Consider the following 16524-nt stretch of genomic DNA (forward strand, 5'->3'; position numbering starts at 1 on the left):
GATTGAGTTTAGGAGTCCGGGGATAATGATGCAGCTATATAAGACCCTCGTCAGACCCCACTTGGAGTACTGTGCTCAGTTCTGGTCGCTTCATTACAGGAAGGATGTGGAAAAGATTGAAAGGGTGCAGAGGAGATTTACAAGGATGTTGCCTGGATTGAGTGGCATGCCTTATGAGGATAGGCTGAGGGAGCTCGGTCTTTTCTCCTTGGAGAGACGTAGGATGAGAGGAGACCTAATAGAGGTATATAAGATGTTGAGGGGCATAGATCGGGGTGGACTCTGAGGTTTTTTCCCAGGGTGGAAATGGCTGCTACGAGAGGACACAGGTTTAAGGTGCTGGGGGGTAGGTACAGGGGAGATGTTAGGGGTAAGTTTTTCACACAGAGGGTGGTGGGTGAGTGGAATCGGCTGCCATCAGTGGTGGTGGAGGCAAACTCAATAGGGTCTTTTAAGAGACTCCTGGATGAGTACATGGGACTTAATAGGATGGAGGGTTATAGGTAGGCCTAAAAGGTAGGAACATGTCCGGCACAACCTGTGGGGCCAAAGGGCCTGTTTTGTGCTGTAGTTTTCTATGTTTCTAGTCTGTCATGTTCTTTCCTCCCTTCCCTGTTGTGGAGTCTAAAAACTTGGCCAAGAATTTCAGACTCAAATTTGAAGGAAAGATACTGAAATAAAATGGATGAAAACAGCCTTAAAATAAGAAAAATTATGCTAAAATGACTGAACATTGGAGCAGGGAGGGTAGAGTTAAGTTCAACAATATCGTCAAAGTGTCCAACAGAAACCTGTGGGAAAGATTTTTTAAAAATGCCAGAAAACTGAGACTATATTAAAAGCAAGTCGATACTTTGACCAAATAATACGAAAATGGAAAATGTTGTAGAATGGTGAAAATCTCCTTGCAACCTGCAGGGAGCACATTGTATACAATTAGGAGGGTAGTCGCCAAGTTGGCAACAATTCAAGAAACACTGCCAGTGCTAATTAGTCAGTGTTTAACTTGGTTAGAATGTACAGCAAAGTTAATAACTGATCTCCAAAAACATTGCAGTTTATATAATTGCAAATAGAATTCGTGCTGCCATCGGAAGGTCTAATCTAATGTGTGGTTAGTGCTGTCACTTAGTTCCATTCTTATCTATCTCATCATAGCCAGAAAATCACTTGCAATCTCTTTTCTTCACACTCCTACGATGTTACCTCTCCTGTGTCCCCAGGATCTATTCTTAGCCCCTGTCTCTACATTCTGCCCCTTATTGACATCTTCTGAAAGCACGGCATTAGTTTTCTCATGCACACTCTTGCTGCCCAGCACTACCTCACCATCAACTCTCTGATTCCTCCACTGTGCTAAATTACAGACAGCTTATCTGATTTCTACCATGGTTGATCAGAAGTTCCCTGCAATTAAATGTGGTGAAGAGTGAAGCCATTGTTTTCAGCCCCCAGTCCAAACTTGCTCCCTAGCTAATAACTCCATCTCTCTATCTACCAACAGTCAGAGACCAAACAGTTTATTTGAAGTCTTGGTGTCATGAAAGGTGAGCTTCCAACCACATATTCATGGCATCACTAAGACCATCCATTTCCATCTGTGGCTGATGCTCCTGTCTCAGTTCATCTGCTGTCGAAATCAAGCACTTATCTATTTCAATCCCATTTTCCACTACTTAGTCTGTAGCCTTGTATACTGTGGCCTTTCAAGTCCTCGATTTGATTTGATTTATTACTGTCACATTTATTAGTACACAGTGAAAAGTATTGTTTCTTGCGCGCTATACAGACAAAGCATATCGGACATAGAGAAGGAAGGGAGAAGCTACAGAATGTAGTGTTACAGTCATAGCTAGGGTGTAGTGAAAGATCAACTTAATGAAAGGTAGGTCCATTCAAAAATCTGATGGCAGCAGGGAAGAAGCTGTTTTTGAGTCGGTTGGTATGTGATCTCAGACTTTTGTATCTTTTTCCCGACGGAAGAAGGTGGAAGAGAGTATGTCCGGGGTGCTTGGCATCCCTGATTAAGCTGGTTGCTTTTCCGAGGCAGTGGGAAGTGTAGACAGAGCCAATGTTATGTGGGTTCCTGGCTCTACCATCCTTTCAGGCAGTAAGTTCCAGGTACCACCTTTTTATCCCCATTCTTGCCTTTATTACTGCTGGATTGACAATTCCAACTCACTCCTGGCATATCTCCCACATCCTACCCTCCATAAACTTGAAGTCATCCAAAACTCGTCTTAACTTGTGATAAGTCTTGTTCAAATATCACCCTCATGCTCGCTGATCTACATTGACTCCTGGACCAGCAATATCCTATTTTTAAAATTCCCATCTTTCAAATTTTTCCATGGCCTTGCCCCTCTTTCTTTGAAATCTCCTTCAGCCCTGCTACCTCCTTTAATCCCACAAGGATGTGAACCCATTGGGTAGAGTGCAGAAGAGATTGACAAGAATGGTTGCAGGAATGAGGAATTTCAGATATGAAGATTGATTGGAGAGGTTGGGACTGTTCTCCTTGGAAAGAAGAAGGCTGAGAGGAGATTTGATGGAGATATTCAAAATCATGAGCGGACTGGACAGAGTAGATAGGGAGAAAGTGTTCCTGCTCGTAACGAGAGGATGCAAATTTGAAGTGATTTGAAAAAGAAGCAAATGTGGTTCATGTCTGCAATGCACTTTCTGGAAGTGTGGTGGAGGCAGGTTCAATTGAGGCATTCAAATTATCATCAGATTATCATTTGATGATAATTTGAATAGAAATGACATGTAGGGGTATGGGGCAAGGGAAGGGCACTAAGTCATAATGCTAAATTGGAGAGCAAGTGCAGACATGATTGGCTGACTGGCCTCCTTCTGCACCATAATAATTCTGTGAACCTTTTTGAAATATCTACACTCATTCAATTCTGGCTTCTTGAGCGTCCCTGATTTGAACTGCTCCACCATTGGTGTCCATGCTTTCAGTTCCCTAGGCCCTAAACTCAGGAACTCCCTCCCTACACCTCCCTCTGTCTCTTACTTTCCGTCTTTAAGAAATTCCATAAAACCTACCTCTTTGATCAAGATGTTGGTCATTTAACTTAATATTTCCCAATTTGACTTGTCAAATTTTACAAAGGGGGCAGCATGGTGGCACAGTGGTTAGCATTGCTGCCTCACAGCACCAGGGACCTTGGTTTGATTCCAGCCTTGGGTGACTGTGGAGTTTGTATGTTCCTCCATTGTCAGCTTGGGTTTCCTCTGGGTGTTCCAATTTCCTCCCACGGTCCAAAGATGTGCAGGTTAGGTGGATGGGCCACACTAAATTGCCCCTTAGTGTCTAAAGATGTGTGGGTTAGAGGGGTTAGGGGGATAGGGTGGGGGTTGGACCTGGGTAAGATATTCTGTCAGAGAGTTGGTACAGACCTGATGTGCCAAAAGGCTTTCTTTTGCACTGTAGAAATTCTGTGCTGCTTGGAAGTGCCTTGGGATTTTTTATTACTTAAGAGGTGCCATATAAATATCAGTTGTTGTTGAGTGCTGCTGTTAAATTGATGCAGGTATAAAATGTCCTGCTGGTTTGAAGGATTCCTGACTCCCACTTAGTGCTATTCTCTGAGAGAACAGGACTGTCCAGTCTATTAACATTTGTGTAGAAATCACAATCATCTTTGGTCGTTTTGTCTTTTGGCATGCGACCGCTTCTCAGTTTGTTTCTTCCTGCAGTGAGTACAATTATGAAAAGTTTGTAACATGTTGGGACTGGATCAGAACTTTTTCTTGCCTATAGAGTTGCCAACACACCTATAAGGGGCCTCCTTCTGCTCTGTGTCAGCCTTGCTTAAACTGACATCAGATTTTAGCCTCACTTTAATGCAGACGTGTTCTGTAGTGATGATCTGCCTAAGGGCAAGGCCTTTATTATTTCTACATGCCTCGTGATCTTGAACTTTCCTTTTCAGTTGCAATGAGCAATATGATGAGGGAAGGGTGAGATCTCGCACTCTTCAAAAGAAGTGACTAGTTTACTTCCAGAAGGGACAACTTTATAAATGACAATCTGCAAATAAAAGGACACTGAGAGACCGAAATGTTTACATGGTGTAAAATACAGGAGTCACTCAGAAACCACAGACACTCTCAGATTCCAAACTGTGGACAGCCTTCAGGGCACAAAGCATCGTCACAACTTAACATACAGGAAGGACATAGCCCATTGCAAAGCTGCTGTATGTGAAAATTTCTCAGAGAAGGGATTACTCCTGCTTCCCCTTGCACTTGCTTGCTTTGTGCACCTAAATTCCTCTAAGGTCCATGTACACCGGTCAGCGCGAGGCAGCACCGGATTCTGTGGAAGAAACAGATTTTGTGGAATGGAGAGCCATTTACCCAGAATGCAACTCAGCTGAGAAACTGCTCTATGCCTGAGATTGAATGATGGCATGGCTCAATCCCAAAGATAGGGCGATTTCTCTGCTGTTGTGCATGCTGGGTAAAAACCACTTTAACGTGCATGCAATAACCTTTTGAAAATAAGGACCTTTGCAAAACAGAAACAGCTGATACCAGTCCCTGCAATGCCTGTAATTTATAGGTTTTATTGTGTGTATGTATAAAAATAATATGGGTGCATTTCCTTATCATATTTACTTTCAGTAATACTTTAGTTGCTACATATCGTTGAGCATACCCTGTCCTATTCACAGCATCCTGTGATTCATCATGCAAGGCAATGTTTGTCCTCTAACATGTTGAACCCTAAAGGGATGAATAAAGGATGAAATTCTTCTCGTCTGCTTTGTCTGGCGACCAAATTTACTATCATTATTAACAGGAGAAATTTAATTCCTGTGAAGGTTTGAAGTTTGACGCATGGAGGCCCTTGCATGAATGCAAAGGGAGCTGAGCTTGTACAGTCAGGCAGCTGTAATTACTGGCAATGGCTTTAATTTAAGCTGGTGTACCGGTTGCATGAAAAGTAATTTTTGGAGTTTTGTGTCTGCTGCGTCTTCTGTAGAGGGGAAACGACAGGCAGGGATTGGACTGTGTTGCTAGGTGTTTGTGAACCGTTAAATAAAACATGTTCTGGGGAGCTTTACTTCGTTGGTTTTTAAATATATTTCTGAGAAGGCAATTAATTCTGTGACTGACATTGAAAGTTCATGTTTATGTAAGTTCAATAAAGCTGCGTGGCAGATCCCAGTTGGAATACGAGCATGTGGGGAGGACCTGGCGTCTCCGTGAGGAAGCACAATTAGTCTTGGCAGGGTGCAATCTATAAATTATTTTGACTTTTATTCACTTGCATTTGTGCAGTGTTTAACTTTTAAAATTATGATATTCTTTTTCCTTTACTCATTCATCGATGTGAAGTTCCGAATTGGCTCAAAGGGCAGAATTTCTGTATCTTGGGGCGGAATTCTCCCAACCCGCCCGTGGTGGGTTTGGTGGCAGGCAGGCTCGGAGAATCTGGCGGGAGTCGGAAACTCACCCGTGTAATTCTCTTGATGGTGTCAGTCATCCCGCTGGAAGATGACATGAATGACAGTTTAAAACGGTTTTCCACTGGTGCCCTGTCAGGCCTTCGAATCTGGCATCACACCAGCGGGAAACCATGTCGGCATCAATCCCGATCGCTCATAAATGGTGGGCACAAGGTGGTTCTCAGTTCACCAGAGACTTAGAGGTGCGTGTAACAACTTTCTGTCACTGCGCTGCGCTGCTCCTGATGTGCTGTTCACCACTCTGCCAGGGCATACAGGTTCCTGCGATCCATCCCCACGCCAAGTTGGTCTTCATGGGCGGCACCGTGCCGCTGGACCCATGGGTCCTGCTGTGTCACTGCCTCAATTCTGTACTGCGACTGAGGTTGGGGAGCAGTGAGGTCTCCGTCCCTCTTGTGCTACACACCGGTCTCCGTCCGGACAGCACTGTGCTGTGGGACTCGTGCAGTCACCGCAGCAAAGGTCCGGATTTCGACTGGGAGTGGAGCACGAGGTGAGGGGGACTGGCTTGACAGAACAATGCAGAAGGAGGGCAGTGCAAGGAGTGGGGTGGGTAGGATGAGGGCTCACGATTGCACCAGAGAAGGACAAGGAGGTGGATGAAGAAGATGAACATCAGAAGGCTGAGGGGAGGGAAGTTGAGCCCCGACAAGGATGTATGAAAAGATCACAAACAAGGAGGTCATAGGAATACCATATCGGTTACTGGATGGCGGTGGATGATGGCTCCAGAGGCAGTGGGTAGGGGTCCATCTTGAGGCTACTCACCTTTTGCCTCTGGATTGCCGATATCCTGGTGAAGACAGACGGACTGGAGATGGTGATATGAGTGTGCTGGACCGGTGTTTAAATTTGGCACCAGGACCTTTGAACCTGTCAGCTGGTTTGGTTGCTGGCCCACCGGGAGATGCAGAGGGGACTCGCCTGTGTATAATTAATGAGGTTCCAGGCACAGAATTTGGCCTGGTGTGCTGCCATTCTGGTGGGCAGAGGTACCACCAAAGCTGCCTGCCACATCGCCCACTCTCGGAATGGGAGAATTCCATCCTTTATGTAAAATGTTGATGAGTAACTGAATCATTGCAGTGAAATACTCAGTGGGAGCGCAGAAACACATGTTTCTCTCCTGCTCACTGACTGTACTCTGTGGATGGTAGCTCTGCGCAACACAGTCTGAAAAAAAATAGCCTGCATTTATACAGCACTTAATGACACCAGTTCCAAACCAATCCACATAGAATGGGTTATGATAGGCATTTGCTGTTAATGTGAACGAACTGGTGATGGGGAGGAATTGAGGGTAGTGCTGGCCACAACCTGGGTTGGATCTTCCAGCCGAGGGGTTGTAAAAAGGCAGTGTTTCTCGGGAGTTGTGAAAAATGATACTACCTATGATTCAACTCCCTCATAAATTGATATTCTTGTCAGCGGCTGAGTTAAAGGAGGCTTCTTATTTTTCTGTGTTGAATGTACTTTGAAACCTCTTGCCCTGTAATATGAATAGACTCTGCATTTGTCTGGCTCGGGATTTGCCACAATACTTCTGCAGCTGTTACTTTTTCTTTTGCCACTCCCTCATCTCCACCTTTGATGCCCATTTGGCCCCTTTAATCAAACCCTTAGTTCTCTCCCACCCTAGTAGATTTCCCTTGCTCCCAGAAATCCAGGGGACCCGGTGTGCCTGGGTTTAACCATCCATCGCCATGGCTCAACCCACTGCCCAAGGCCATCCGGCTGAGCAAAGATAACCCCCATCGTATTTTAGCCACCGTCTCTTTAAATCCTTCTCCGCATTTGCTTCATTCTCACCTCCAACAATAGTGAGGAGCGCGTTGACTTTCTCATGACCAACTATTCAGTTAGTTCAGGTGCTCCCCCTTTCCAATGATACTGTGCCTTCCTCTAACTTTCAAGACCCCCATCAAAACTCAACTCTGACCATAGGTTTGCCCCCCCGCCCCGCCATTTTCCTCTGAATACATCTCTGCGGAGCTACTTGGAATGTGTCTCTGTGTAAAAGATGCTACATAAATCTGTGGTGTTAAAGTATTTCAGTGAATTGAATAAGCAATTATATTGTGTGTATTTAATGGTCCTGCTTCCCCCTCCAGGTTTATAGGGCTCCCTTGAGTATGAACACATAATGAAGCGCCGACTAGATGAGCAGGAAACGGTTTATGCGCCTCAGCAGCGTCGGATCGCAAGCAGTGCTGAAACGTTTTCACACCAGCATCGAGTGCTAGCCCCAGCACCCCCTGTCTACGAGGCTGTGTCAGAGAACATGCAGCCCACTGCCGGCATTCAGTATTCAGTCACCCCAGGATACCAGGTACTTTATTTTTATTATCCATTTGCTGCGACCTCCTTGGATTAGTCTTCAAAAATGAGTTGCAATCCAGTCTAAAGGACTTCAATAAATGTTGACATGAGACGAATTTAGTTAACTTTCATTGCTAGCCTATCCCACCCATACTTTAGCACAGGTTTTGTCTCCTGCAGCTTGCTGTTATCTGACGTAACCTGCTCTCATTTTATGTACTGGTTTTACTGTGATTAAATGTTCTGTCCAAGCACAATACCATCTTATGTCCAATTCTTGGTACAAAATAATATATACATTTAAGTACAATTTAAAAATCAGTCTGAAAGTAGATCTTTTATATTTTGCCAAAGATTCCTTACTGTTAACCGTTAGTTATGAGATTGTAATTACTGATTGCTTTGGTACACATGTGGCTTAAGTTGAAAATCAAACGTTGTATGAGTTTTGTTTGACACAGTTGAGTTTTTATGACTTGGAATGCATTGTCAGATAGGAAAACAGATTCAGTAATGGTCGGGGATTTCCAGAACTGTCAGAGATTACCATTATTACCCTTAATCAAAGCGCAAGTTCAGAATTTAATGCAAACATAAACTAATGCATAGTTGTGGCCTGCAGTTCACTGCGTGCCACAGGCGTTGCTGTAGACAACCTTCCTGCCGTTTTTTCCCCCCCAAGCCAGCAATCAATGAAATCAGTTGATTTGGCGTGAACTTCTCTTTTTCCACTCTCACGTTGCTGTTAAAAATTCCATAAAAAGTGAAGCCTTTTTCTATGAGGTGTAGCTGGGTTTCTAACGGCATTCTGAGTAATAATCATTGCTGAACAACCTATCCGACCCTGAAAAAAATTAGTAGACTGTTATTGTTTCTTCCTTATGATTATTTTTAATGGATGTTCTTTTGTTTATAAGTTTGTTCATGACATTTCAGCTTCTCCATAACACGTCCCAATTTATATTTCACACTCTGTAAATTAAAAAATAAATGATTTAATTATTGCTTTTCATTCCCTGGTTTGTTAAAGCAATTTAAAGTGGTTGGCTGCTTAGACAGCTGGATGACATTACTGTAGCTCGATGCTGGGCAATGCTACAACCAGTCGCATTAGCCTGCTATATTTGGAGTTCCTAGTTAACCTGTCCATCTCGTGTAACACCCGAGGTGGTACTTCAGTCAAGCCTTTCATCACTGGTGGCATAGCCTCAATAAGCAATCCCCTTTTTCTAGTTGTGAGGTGTGGGTTGGTGAGGCTAATGTGGGCGGTGAAGACTTGTGCAACAGTGGGTTCTTCTGGGCTCTGGCTGGATGGATGACCAAGTTAAAGTGACCATGGGCAACCTGTGGCAACAGGAAGGAAGGTATCCAGTGCAGCTGGAGAATGGTTTCTTCACTGCAAGATGGAAAAGTGAGGGATCCTAATGTCTTATTTACCCAGACAGCACTATGAACAATAGATGCGCAACAGACCTCATACTGGCTTGATGCACCACCCAGCGAATGCATCCTAGATTTACTTTTTCCCTGGAGCGTAGGAGGCTCCATAAAATAGTGAGGGGCATAGATCAGCTAGATAGTCAACGTCTTTTCCCAAAGGAAGGGAAGTCTAAAACTAGAGGGCATAGGTTTAAGGTGAAAGGGGAGAGATACAAAAGGGTCCAGAGGGGCAATTTTTTCACACACAGGGTGGTGAGTGTCAGGAACAAGCTGCCAAAGGCAGTAGTAGAGGCTGGTATGGTTTTGTATTTTAAAAAGCATTCAGACAGTTACATGGGTAAGATGGGTATAGAGGGATATGGGCCAAACGTGGGCAATTGGGATTAGCTGAGTGGTTTAAAAAAATGGGCGGCATGGACAAGTTGGGCTGAAAAGCCTGTTTCCATGCTGTAAACCTCTATGACTCTATGAACCAAGGTCTGCGTTCCCCATTGAGTAACCAGGACAGGGTTAGAAAATCTGTTGCTGGAAGAAAGGGAAAGGGAACACCATTATTGGTATCAAAGGGCCAGGAAAGTAATCAGCTTGTGTCAGTTCAACTTTGTAAGAAGTTGGAACAGGGAATGTGCGTAGCATGTTTCAGCTTGGCAAAGTACAGTTCCTTACAAGGGAAACGGAGAGAATTGGTGTGGATTATGTGTGAGCTGGCAGAAGTGCGCTGGGAAGGTCAAGCTCACTTCATAAAACTGTAAAGACACACCACAGTTTAAACCAGAGAAGGTGTGGGTAGCCTGTATGGAGTAGCAGTATGGATACACGAGAGTTCGGCTGAAGCCCGAATCGGATCTGAATCAATCATTGATAGGGTTAGAGCTGTGTGCCTCAATGCGAAAGCAAGAGACATCACTTTGATTTAAGCTTACGGACCTACATTGACTGCTGCGGAAAAAAATGTTCCGGATTTTTATCATGATATGTTGACGGTGATGAAACAAACTCAAAAAATACATTTTGTTAGTTATGGGTGACTTCAGTGCAGGGATTGGTGCTTGGGTTAGAGATGGGGTCCAGATTTCCCACTTGGATTAGGAGATGCTAATGAAGCTGGAGAATTTCTTTGGATTTTGGCAACAGCATGATTTGGTTCTGGCCAATCCATGGTTTAAGCATCATTTGATTTGATTCATTATTATCACATGTATTAGCAGACAATGAAAAGTATTGTTTTTTTCACGCGATACAGACAAAGCATACCGTTCATAGAGAAGGAAATGAAAGCATGCAGAATGTAGTGTAACAGTCATAGCTAGAGAAAGATCAGCTTAATGCGAGGCAAGTCCATTCAAAAGTCTGACAGCAGCAGGGAAGAAGCTGTTCTTGAGTCGGTTGGTACGTGACCTCAGATTTTTGTATCTTTTCCCTGGTGGAAGAGAGAATGTCCGGGGTGCGTGGGGTCCTTAATTACGCTGGCTGCTTTGCCGAGGCAGCGGGAAGTGTAGGCAGAGTCAAATCAAAGATTAAAAAATTGCAAGATGTATCCAGGCGCAGACCGTGACACTGGTCATCATTCGCTCGTGGCGATACTGAAGGTCAGAGTGAGCAGAAGGATAAAACGGGCTTTAAGGACACAACTGAATTTAGACGAGAATGATAAGGCAGCACGGTGTGCAGTGGAAGTCACTAACAGATTTGAAGCTCTACAGATGGCGGCTGCAGAAGAGCTTTGGCAAACCACAGAAACTGTTCTCTCCAGGATGTAGCAAAGGAAATGCGGGGATTTGTGCAGCCCCTGAGATGGAAAGAATGGATATCTGATGAGATTTTTTTCCCTGATTGAAGCCAAGAGGGAGGCAAAGAGGAAAAAGGGATGTGGAAAAAAGTTTAAAGAGAGAAATTCAAAGATAGCTGCGAGAGGGTGGAAGAGAAACAGCCAAATAGCATGTAATGAATTAGAAGGCAATGTCGGGAAACCTCTCCAATCAATTACATGAAAGTTTCAACATTGTATTCAGTCAGTTTCTGACAGGAATGAAATGGAAGTGAAGAAAATTGCTGCACGATCGTGTGATTTTTGTGAGTACTTTTTTACAAGAATGGCGGTGGGTCAGAATTTAAAAGCCAAGTTGAACATGAGCTGCTTCCACTTCGAGCCGAGGCCAAAGAATCCCGACAGTGCAGGAGGAGGCCACTTGGCCCATGGAGTCTGCACCGACCACAATCCCACCCAGGCCCTATCCCCATAACCCCACATATTTACCCTGCTAAACCCCCTGACACTAAGGGGCAATTTGTCATGGCCAATCCATCTAACCTGCACATCTTTGGACTGTGGGAAGAAACTGGAGCACCCGGAGGAAACCCACCCACGGAGAGAATGTGCAGACTCCACACAGACAAGCTGGGAATTGAACCCGGGTCCCTGGTGCTGTGAGGCAGCAGTGCTAACCACTGCGCCACTGTGCTGCCCAGCGATACAACATGCCATTCATAAAGCGGCCAGACATAAGGCCAGGGACCTGGCCAATATATCAGCAGAATTACTGAAGAAGGAAGGAGAATCAGGAGTGAACAGACCGTTTAGGATGGCTGATGGAAGGCTGATGATTGGCTGGAGGATTGGATTGACTCTGCCTTTATCCCCCTTCCAAACGAAGGTGACCTAAAGGTGACAGTGCAAAACTGATAAAACAATTGCTTTGATCTCCCATGCAAGTAAAATCTTGCTTAGGCTCATCCTGGAAAAAGACAGAGAGATTGCAGATGAGAAAACTGGAATTTGACCTGAAGAGGACCAGAGGCTTAAGTCAATAATCTTCAAATTGTAATGTGCAAGATCCAAGAACATCAGCAGTCAATGTGATTCACTGACTTTGAGAAGGAATTTAATTTGGTCTTGCACGAAAAACTCCAGTTGACAATGTTAGACATTGGATACCCACCACATTTAATCAGCTTGCTCACTATATCGTAAGCAAAGAGGTAGGGTCAGTGTTGCTGGCACCCTCAGAATAGTTCAGAGTCAAAAAGGGTGTTATACAAGGACGTGTATTCTCACCATATTTATTCAATATCGTAGCAGAAATGCTTGAGAGAGACACTTGATGCATGCAAATGTGGGATACTGATTGGCACGCAGTGAGTTTCATATCTACCGTGTGCTGATGACAATCTGCTTGTTCACTAACTCTGTGCAGGAGCTACAGGAGTTGGTGGATCGTCTTGATCGAGTGAACTGGAAATACAGTCTCCTGATCAAAGCAAAGGTGATTGGGATGGGTGTAAAGATTCTGATTAACCAAGGTTAAACAGCTTCGGCAGTCCTGAGGCCCTCATTACACAAGATGCAGAATCGACCAAAGAAATTCGGGCTAGAAGTAACAAGGGTTGTGCCATTGTGAATTCACTGAAAAGAGTATGGAGTAGCCGCAGCATCTCAAATACAATGAAAGTTTGTCTTCTGAAAGCCATTGTGTGGCCGGTGACAATATCTGGCTGTGAAAGCTGGACCAGCAAGAAGAGTGACGAGGCTCGAATAAGAACATTTGAAATGAAAGGATCAGACAGATATGTGTATTATGGATAACCAAGTGGGAAATGAGAAAGCTGATGTTCAGAGGAACTTGTTTGAGGCAGTGATATCAAGGAAGCTCACACACTTTGGACACATGGTGCAAACAGGAGGGGATTGTTTGGAAGAAGAGGTAATGCAAGGCAGGAACACCTGGAAACTTGCAGAAGAAAGACCCAAGATGGCACGAATGGATAACATCAGAACGTGGACTGGCCTCTCTATGAGACAGGCAGTGGAGAATATAAGTCAATGGAGAAAGATTGTCCATAGCGCAGCCAACCTTTGGGACAAGAATGGAATGAAAGGCAAGAAAATAAATCGCACATTGAGAGTTGATCTTGCCTCGGGGATCACTAAATTTTTCAGCGTACTATTCTTCGAACTCAGCAGAGGTCACTTGCTTCACTGCTGACCACAAACTATGGACCATTCGCTTTCAAAAGGCATGTACATGGGACTAATTGGATAGCACTTTCACAGAACTGCTGCACACGATGGACCAAATGGCCTTTTTCCCTGCCCTTATCATTCTATGTTTTTAACAGTTGGAACCCTGTTTTCACCTGGTTTTTAAAGCTTTTCTAAAAAAAAATAGAAATTGAGTGGTTATTTTAATTTTTATGTTGCAATGTAGCAAGCAGAGTGTTGGAGAACAGTTTGGTGATAAAATACTGTTAATCTCACCACAGCAGTCTGTAAGTTTCCAAAGAAATCTACTTTTGACTCTTATTGTTACTATGTATGTGAAGTAGTGAGAGGTGCTAGTGGAGTGATCATTGGACATGTTAAATAGGAGTTCAATGGAGGTTCCCTTGAAGTTTATCTCCATTTAAGAGATTAATTGATCTATCCCAGATGCTTGTAGAATGAGTTGGAATTTGATCAAAGCGGTGATACATTATAGAATCGTACTGAATCATAGAATGGTTATGCGACAGAAGGGGTCTATTCTGCTGCTCATGTCCATGCCAGCTCCCTCCAAGAACAGTTCATTTAGTGCCACCACCCTACCTTTTCCCAAATCTTTTCTCTCCAGATAATAATCAAATTCCCCATTGACAGCCTCAACTGAATCTGTTTTTACCACAATCGGGCAGTGTTTTCTAGTTCCTAACCACAAGCTGCATGGAAAGGATTTTCCTCAAGTCTCCGTTGCTTCTTTTCCAATCACTTTTCCTGGTACCCTCTGATTCACGCTCCTTCTTTCTACCCTGTCCAGATCCTTTGTATTTTTCAACACCTCTGCCAAATCCCCACTTGATCTTCTCTTCCGAAGAGATTAGTCCCAACTTCTCCAATCCGTCCATGTAACTAAAGTTCCTCATCCCTGGAATCATTCTCGTGAATCTTTTCTGTACCCTCCCTGATGCCTTCAGATCCTTCCTGAAGTATGGTGCCCAAATTTGGACACAGTACTCCAGTTGTGGCCGAGCCAGTATTTTAATACAATATGTACAATTTGAGTGATGACCTTCAATAGACACAAAGGTCATATCTTATTCATCCTCGTGGATTTGACAGTACAAGCAACAGTAGTTGCCCTTCATTTAGCAGTGGTAAATTGAACTGTCTCTCTTTGAGACATTGAACTGTCTCCTCAGTGAAGGGTTGGAGTGATGGTTCGCTAACCGTTTGGCATAGTATATAGAGTAGAAGGTGCTAATTTACATACATCATTTTGTGCATTATTTAGTACTAATGGGTGGTGAGTCATTAGTTATATTCTCCCCTTTGTCTTCATCCTTCACACATCATTCCTTGGCCGTGACAATGCACAGGCAACTTTTACTCAGACGTGTCAACACTTGCTATCCCACTAGCCCTAGAAGAAAATCCATAGTTAGGTGTGGGGTGAGTAGCCAGCTGAATTGAAAACAAGTCACGTGTGTATCCCTCAGTGGAGATGTGTTGCACCTCTTGAGACAGCACTAGCAACTGTACATGGAGTGAATTACAGGTGTAGTCCTGTATCCACTGTACAGCAGCTGGGTATCCACCAGGACAATTACTAATGGCAGCAGCTGTGTACATGGATTAGCAGCATTACATTACAGAATACTATCTGCAATTGTAGCGTAATTAAGACTGAAGAATGACTTAAATTGGAATACCTAGTCAAAATCATACTGGAGTAATTTTCCTTCATTAATAAATTGGTGGCAAGGGATACTTTTACCTCCATACTTCATGTCCCTTACAGATAGTACCCAAAGGTGCTGCCTCACAGCACCAGGGACCCGGGTTCGATTCCCGGCTTGGGTCACTGTCTGTGTGGAGTTTGCACATTCGGCCCATGTCTGCGTGGGTTTCCTCCGGGTGCTCTGAAAGGCGTGCTGGTTAGGTGCATTGGCCGTGCTAAATTCTCCCTCCGTGTACCCAAAGGAGTGTGACGACTAGGGGATTTTCACAGTAACCTCATTGTAGTGTTAATGTAAGCCTACTTGTGATTAATAAATAAACTTTAAGGCTCTGAATCTGGAGTTGGTAGAAGATGCTCTCGCACCATAATCGCGTCACTGTGATATCCTAAACTTGTTATCACACGGATGACACTTGGCACTCGTTGCATAATATTTACAATACAGCCGGAAGCTGGTGTCCTGAGAACCAGTGATTACGCTGACCCAAAGTATGGTGCAACAACATATGAGTCTGGGTGGATCGGCGCATTCAAATCAAACGCTTGAATAGTGTATATGGTGCTGCCTCTTGGATGTCCCAGTTATTAGACTGAATAATTCTTTGGCTGACACGTTGCTTTCAGTCTTTTTTATGTATAAAACTAGAGTACCAAGAAATGTTCTGCTTTTATCGGGGTTTCTGTCCCGTATGGTTAAAAATAGACAATTGGGAAAGCTTGCTTTTCAGCCCATTTGAATCATTCATTCAGAAAACTGATCTAAGTAGGAAATGAGTCACAAATCCATTCAGTGTTAATGCCCCAGGGGCAGAGGGAGCATCTGATGAGCAGAACCTCAGGGACACTGAGTGCATGAAGTCTTTCCACATCCACCTGTTCCTCACCATGGCCAGGGATGTAGGACCAAGCCAGGGACAAGTGAAGCACTGTTTGCATATCTAATGTTCCGCCTCCTTGGATTATAAGACTGTGCTAACTTTGCTGAGATATTTTAACCATGTAGCATGCTGCTTTTATAATGTCCTAGGTTTTGACAGTAGAATATAATAGGTGCATAGAAAACAATTCTACGATCATAGAGAATCGTAGAATTTTTACAGTGCAGAAGGAGTCCATTTGGCCCATCGAGTCTGCACCGAGAACAATCCCACCCAGGCCCTATCCTCGTAACCCCATGTATTTACCCTGCCCGAAACTAAGGGGCAATTTAGCATGGCCAATCAACCTAACCCACACATCTTTACACTGTGGGAGGAAGCCAGAGCATCCGGAGGAAACCCAAGCAGACACGGGGAGAATGTGCGAACTCCACACAGACAGTTGCCCAAGGCCAGAATTTAACCTGGGTCCCTTGTTCTGTGAGGCAGCAATGTTAACTACTGTGCCACCGTGCCGCCCATAACATAGCCTAGAATGCAGATACTTACTCATCAAGAATTGTGCGGCAGCCACCTGACCACTTGTGAGAATCTATGTAAGCATCCTTTCTTAACATGTGTTTTATTGAAGTTAAAATAACCTCTTGCCTCGCTGTAGCTCACTGCTGAGTGCGCGTGTAAGCATGCATG

The 16524-nt window shown here is 44.1% G+C and overlaps 1 protein-coding gene across 2 annotated transcripts in view; it reads left to right on the forward strand.

Moving 5' to 3' along the window:
* Window positions 1-16524, forward strand: part of sin3aa (SIN3 transcription regulator family member Aa) — a 140719-nt gene that overhangs the window by 22317 nt on the left and 101878 nt on the right. For both annotated transcript variants that reach the window (XM_078200169.1, XM_078200170.1), the window contains exon 2: window positions 7598-7815. In XM_078200169.1, the coding sequence (XP_078056295.1) occupies window positions 7630-7815 (186 nt within the window). In that variant the 5' untranslated portion in view covers window positions 7598-7629. The remainder of the gene's footprint in view (window positions 1-7597; window positions 7816-16524) is intronic.

Source organism: Mustelus asterias, chromosome 29 (assembly GCF_964213995.1).
Source record: "Mustelus asterias chromosome 29, sMusAst1.hap1.1, whole genome shotgun sequence".
Classification (NCBI taxonomy): Eukaryota; Metazoa; Chordata; class Chondrichthyes; order Carcharhiniformes; family Triakidae; genus Mustelus; species Mustelus asterias.